The 6,000-nt window shown below is 42.1% G+C and overlaps 1 protein-coding gene across 1 annotated transcript; it reads right to left on the bottom strand.

Annotated features, from left to right (window-relative positions):
* Positions 1–3,028: 3,028 nt before the first annotated feature.
* On the bottom strand, positions 3,029–5,744 carry LOC111957229 (Krueppel-like factor 4). Its single transcript, XM_023978007.2, has 3 exons — positions 5,384–5,744; positions 3,849–4,881; positions 3,029–3,703 (listed from the first exon to the last, which is right to left on the bottom strand). Exons 1-3 carry the CDS (start codon positions 5,468–5,470, stop codon positions 3,528–3,530), a joined length of 1,296 nt encoding a protein of 431 aa, XP_023833775.1. The 5' UTR covers positions 5,471–5,744; the 3' UTR covers positions 3,029–3,527.
* Positions 5,745–6,000: the final 256 nt, after the last annotated feature.

Genomic DNA, 6,000 nt, shown 5'->3' on the forward strand with positions numbered 1-6,000 from the left:
TGGTGACTCTGACAGAGCTCTAGAGTTCCTCTGCGGAGATGGGAGAACCTTCCAGAAGGACAACCATCTCTGCAGCACTCTACCAATCAGGCCTTTATGGTAGAGTGGGCAGACGGAAGCCACTCCTTAGTAAAAGGCACATGACAGCCTGCTTGGAGTTTGCCAAAAGGCAGCTAAAGACTCTCAGGCCATGAGAAACAAGATTCTCTGGTCTGATGAAACCAAGATTGAACTCTTTGGCCTGAATGCCAAGCGTCACGTTAGGAGGAATCATGGCACCATCCCTACGGTGAAGCATGGTGGTGGTAGTATCATGCTGTGGGGATGTTTTTCAGCGGCAGGGACTGGGAGACTAGTCAGGATTGAGGCAAAGATGAACAGAGCAGAGTACAGAGTGATCCTTGATGAAGACCTGTTCCAGAGCGCTCAGGACCTCAGACTGGGGTGAAGGTTCACCTTCCAACAGGACAATGACCCTAAGCACACAGCCAAGACAAAGCAGGAGTGGCTTCGGGACAAGTCTCTGAATGTCTTTGAGTGACCCAGAGCCTGGACTTGAACCCGATCTAACATCTCTGGAGAGACCTGAAAATAGCTGTGCAGCAACGATCCCCATCCAACCTGACATAGCTTAAAATGATCTGCAGAAAAGAATGTGAGAAACTCCCCGAATACAGGTGTGCCAAGCTTGTAGGGTCATACCTAAGAAGACTCAAGGCTGTAATCGCTGCCAATGGTGCTTCAACAAAGTACTGAGTAAAGGGTCTGAATATTTAAATATGTAAATGTGATATTTTCGTTATAATTTTTTTAATAAATTATCAAAAATATCTGAACCTGTTATTCTTTGTCATTATGGGGTATAGTGTGTAGATTGATGAGGAAAACATATTTAATCGATTTTAGAATAAGGCTGTAACGCAGGGGTGGGCAACCATTTTGGCTCGAGGGCCACATCGCGATTTTGAAATTCAACGGAGGGCCGCATATTTTAGTCCCGGGTTCGTCCCGCATGTTTTTGCCCCGGGTTCGATCCTAGGCTGTGTAACAGCTGGCCGTGACTGGGAGACCCATGAGGCGGCGCACAATTGGCCCAGCGTCATCCGGGTTAGGAGAGGGTTTGGCAGGCCGAGATGTCCTTGTCCCATCGCACTCTAGTGACTCCTGTGGCAGGCCAGGCATATGCATGCTGACACAGTCACCAGGTGTACAGTGTTTCCTCCTACACATTGGTGCGGCTGGCTTCTGGGTTAACCGGGCATTGTATCAAGAAGCAGTGTGGCTTTGATGGGTTGCTCTCGACCTTCGCCTCTCCCGAGTACGGGAGTTGCAGCGATGGGACAAGACTGTAACTACCAATTGGATACCACGAAATTGGTATCTCGCGGGCCGGATTGAAGTGCCCAGCGAGCCGTACTTTGCCCCCCCTTGCTGTAACAAAATGTGGAAAAAGTCAAGGGGTCTGAATATTTTCCGAAGTCACTGTATATTCATGAGTTAAAATCTGCACTTATGACCATATGTCTACCTCAACTTTTTGACACAGTTATTGAATGGTACAGTCAACTGCCCAAAAGGATAAGATATAGTTAGGCCTATATTTGGTTGACGTTAAATTATTATACACATCCTCATTCCCTGCAACTATAAGAATAATAGACAAGCAACCCAGTTACCCAGTCACTTAGGATGCCTATCTGTTAGAAGGGAAGGGACACAGCTAAAGTAAACATTGTATTCCCCACACTATGCTAAGTAAAATCCAGGTTGAACCACCCATACTTCAGACAGAGTTGTATTATTCAGCTCAATGTAGGCCACATAGCAGGCAAGGGGCGGAGGAAATGTTACGTTGACACAGAAGTCCCAATTGACTTAAGACACACGCCACCTTGTTTGGGATCAGAGTTTAGAATACCTACAACATACAATTCTAGTTCCACATATGGACCAGAAACACTTTTGAACTTTAGCCCATTCATATGTGGAGGTCATGGGAAGTAAAATGAAAAATGAGACCACATTATACTTGCAATATTATTACAATGTGGATCAACAGTTTTGGTAAGGACTGCTTTGTCAGGAAATGTGTTTGTGTTTAGATTAGTGTATTAGTTAATGTAATTTTGGAGATTAAGGTGAACAAAGATAATACTTTTCTTGAATACAAAGACCAAGGAAGGAGTAATATTCTTGCTTTGACTTGCCTCGAGTGAATTCTGATGTTACAGCTTGGTTACATCAGTGCAATGGTACAAGACTGCCCTCATGAGGTAGATGATAGAATTGACAACATACTTCAATGCAAGTCGGAGGGCAACAATTGCCATCTGTACAGCCAACCATGATAGTGATACCCAATATCCACCTTATTAGTGTATTACTGTAAATATATGGCTAACTATTGCTATGACATCTCTTCAGTTTGGCTTTGAAATAATTAAATTGGTGGGTGAGAAGTAGTGAAGTATCCAACCTATAGTTCTTAAAATCACTGTGCTCAGAACTTGTGCTGCGTAGACTAGTTAAAACGTCAAATGCAGCGTACTTTATAGGGCCGTCATAAAATGCCTACTAGTTGTCTGTGAAGGTGTGTAAATAATATATAGTTTTAGATCGACAGTATACTATAGGCCATGTTCAGTAGTATGTCCTTAGGCTTGTCTTAGGAAGCTTCAATGAAAGTGGTGCCTGTCACTATTACAAAGGGGACGTCAGAACTCATCCTAGACCCAGTGTTATAAAAATGTATGCCCTTTGAGTGTTTCGATTTCTTGGCCAGACCTTTGTTGGACACTGTAATCTTAACACTATTCATGTCAAATAAAAAAATTAACAATTATTAATTTCCATATTATTTTATTTTCATAAAACACAGAGCTCTTGTAACACTTTGTCTTTATGATTTTACAAAACTATATTGCACTTACAGAGTGGATAATATTTTCCCAGAGCTTCAAGTATTTTTAGTACAGTTTTGGGAGAATATTTCCTTACAACTTTAGCATCATTTTGTATACAAAATGTATGAAACATTGAAAGGCAGTGTTAAGTACCTGATTTAATTAAGAGCACTTTGAGAAGCATAATAAGCCTAAGCATTCAAACAATTAAATAGAAAAACATTTGTTTTGAAATGCACATTATTTTATTGTAAAAACTATAGAAAACCATGGAAAGTCTGGTGGTTCTTGTAAACAGCAACAACGTATCAAAGTTATGCAGTAGGCCTAAGTGACAGAAAACAAATGTCCATTTACATGTAAGCATATGTACAAAAAATATTGGGTAGGCTACAGCCAGCTCTTATTCAGTGTTTTATTTCAAAAGCCAAAATAGCAACCATCAGCAGTCACCAAAACTCAATAATTTAAATGCAAGAGTGAGCAAGAAAGGCTCACCTTTTCCTTAAATATTGTACTACCATCATTTAAAAGAGAATGATAGTATGTACAAGCATTTACATGTCCAGTCTATCGCCATGGTACAAAAATAGAACGTTCAAAGTCAGATCCAACTGTCTCTGTTTACATGTGCCTCTTCATGTGCAGTGCGAGGTGATCTGAGCGTGAGAAGGCCCTCTCACACAGGTGGCACTGGAAAGGCCTCTGACCGGTGTGCTTTCGATAGTGACGAGTCAGCTCGTCAGACCTCGCAAATTTCCAACCACAGCCTTCCCAATTGCAATGGTACGGTTTCTCACCTGTGGATTACAAGGACAATACAGTTAGATTTTCGTGTATAATAGGCTAGTGTCTGTGTCATTTCTGGGGGGTGGGAAATTGCAGATAGATTCCAACAATACAGAAGAACATATAGGTTATATAGTAAATTAAATGTGTAATTACCTGTGTGTGTTCGCATGTGAGCCTTTAGATGGGAACTCTTGGTGTAGGTCTTCCCACATCCAGGGAATTCACAGCTGTGAGTCGCTGTGCGCTTTCTCGCCCAAGACCGGCGGCCCCGTTTGGGTTTGCTATCTTCTGGCGCGTAGAACTCCAAAAGTGGCGATGAAGGTGGGGTCAATATCACCCCTGGCATGGACGGGTGGTGCACCCGCATGGGCTCCCTGAACATCCTGTACTGTCCATGATACTGTAGCGCACCTTGGTGATGCGTGTACTGCGGTGGATATGGCTCATACTGTTGTGGGTGTGCCATGTTAGTATGCTGATGAGAGTTCATCTCTGCCAAGTGACAGTCTTTGCTCCCCATCCCATCTCGGGACACACTCTGTTGCATGCCATGAGGTGCAAACCCCTGAATAGCAAGTTGATGGTGTGCGAACTCTGTGTGCAGGGAACGCATGTGTTTCTCGTCATACATGTGTCCTATGAAGGCACCTGCCATCATGCACGACTGCTCAGTGTGTTCTGTCTTTATTTTGTATCCCATGGGATGAGAGTTGGTCACTTGTAAGTGGACTGGAGTGGCAGTAGCTATATTCAAGGCACGCAGTTCAGTGTACTCCCGCCTGTCCGTGGCAGGCTGCTTCAGCCTGTAGTCTAGCAGTGTGTCGCTCTGATAATTCATCTCTGGGGTTAGCAGCTCGGCTACCAGACTGTGACCAGGACTTGTGTTGAAGTTATAGCTGCCGTAAGCATTGGGTGTGAGCTGAGAACCGTCGCTGTCATGCCCTGTGCTGCAGCTTTCCGGCGACTCAGGCAGTGAGTATGAGCACGACTGTTGAGATGAGTTGTTATTGGTTCCACTTTCAGATCCAATGGTGTTGGATAAAATGAACTCTAAATCCAAGAATTTCCCCAGGTCATCTTCATCTCTGGTCACTGCAGGTGATTCAACGATACTGAGCTCCACTTCAATCTGGGATCTCAGGTCATCACCTGTTGTGCTGGTATTGCAACCATCCACTTTCCAGTCCTATAATGTAAATAAAACGATATTGTCATTTAAATATTGTTTCAGTCGAGAACCTCTTTCCAAAACAGTTGTGGGTTTTTCTTTGTGTGGCCTATATAGGCTATACCCACTGGGCACAGACGTCAGTTTTGATTTACCTTTGTTTGAGTCTAACATGAAATCAACTAAAATCAATCAAAAATGTCACCATGTATTTGGATTTAGATTAAAAGTTGGGGACAATTACGAAATTCCCTTAGGTTGATTACTTTTTTCAAATCCAATCAGTTTTCCACGCTGATTCAAAGTCATCACATTGCATTTTTTGGGTTGAAATGACGTGAAAACAACGTTGATTCAACCAGTTTTTGCCCAGTGGGTATATTTCTCTCGAGCAAATACAATGGCTAAATAAACAAAAGAAAATCAAGCATTATAATTAAAATTGCAAACTATGTTATCAACTTTGTATTTTCAGCTAGTTTCTGTTGAAGAAATTACATCGGGAAAAAAGTACACTTACATGGACAATTGCAGACTGTCTTTCCTCCATCGTCTTACTGCTGGAAAACGTAGTAATCGAAGGCAGTATTGCATCAGCGAGAGCCATTATAAAATGTTATTTTACTTAACCTTTTACACCTGTCCAAATTCAGTACGGCAAACGAAGCTGAAATATTTACCCCAAAACATCTAACGCTATGTAGCAATCCAAGTCTAACCAAACGATATAACCCCTGATGACTGTAGTTAGTGCCCGCCAGTTATAGCCCCGTCCTGGACAGACTTTGTGGGCGTGTCAGAAGTCGTTTCACCTGTTGACCAATAGGGTGAGGTGTTGAGGTAGGCTTTACTACGATTTTACATGCCACCATGCATATGTATGAGAAATGCATTTATTTTAAAATCTTACAAAACATCTAAATCGTATTTACAAAAGCCATAGCATGTTTGCCTTAAATAATCAAAAGGTTGTATGGGGCATATAACAGCTCACATGTCAGTAAGTTTTACTTGCAGAGAAAGCTGATTTTGGATTTTTTAAAAGCCAAGTTGAATCTGTTATCATCATTTGTGAAGTCTATAGTTGTGCAATTACATTCATTGCAAGTCTATAACCCTCTGATTTCAATCAAATTA

Source organism: Salvelinus sp. IW2-2015, linkage group LG32 (genome assembly GCF_002910315.2).
Source record: "Salvelinus sp. IW2-2015 linkage group LG32, ASM291031v2, whole genome shotgun sequence".
Taxonomy (NCBI): Eukaryota; Metazoa; Chordata; class Actinopteri; order Salmoniformes; family Salmonidae; genus Salvelinus; species Salvelinus sp. IW2-2015.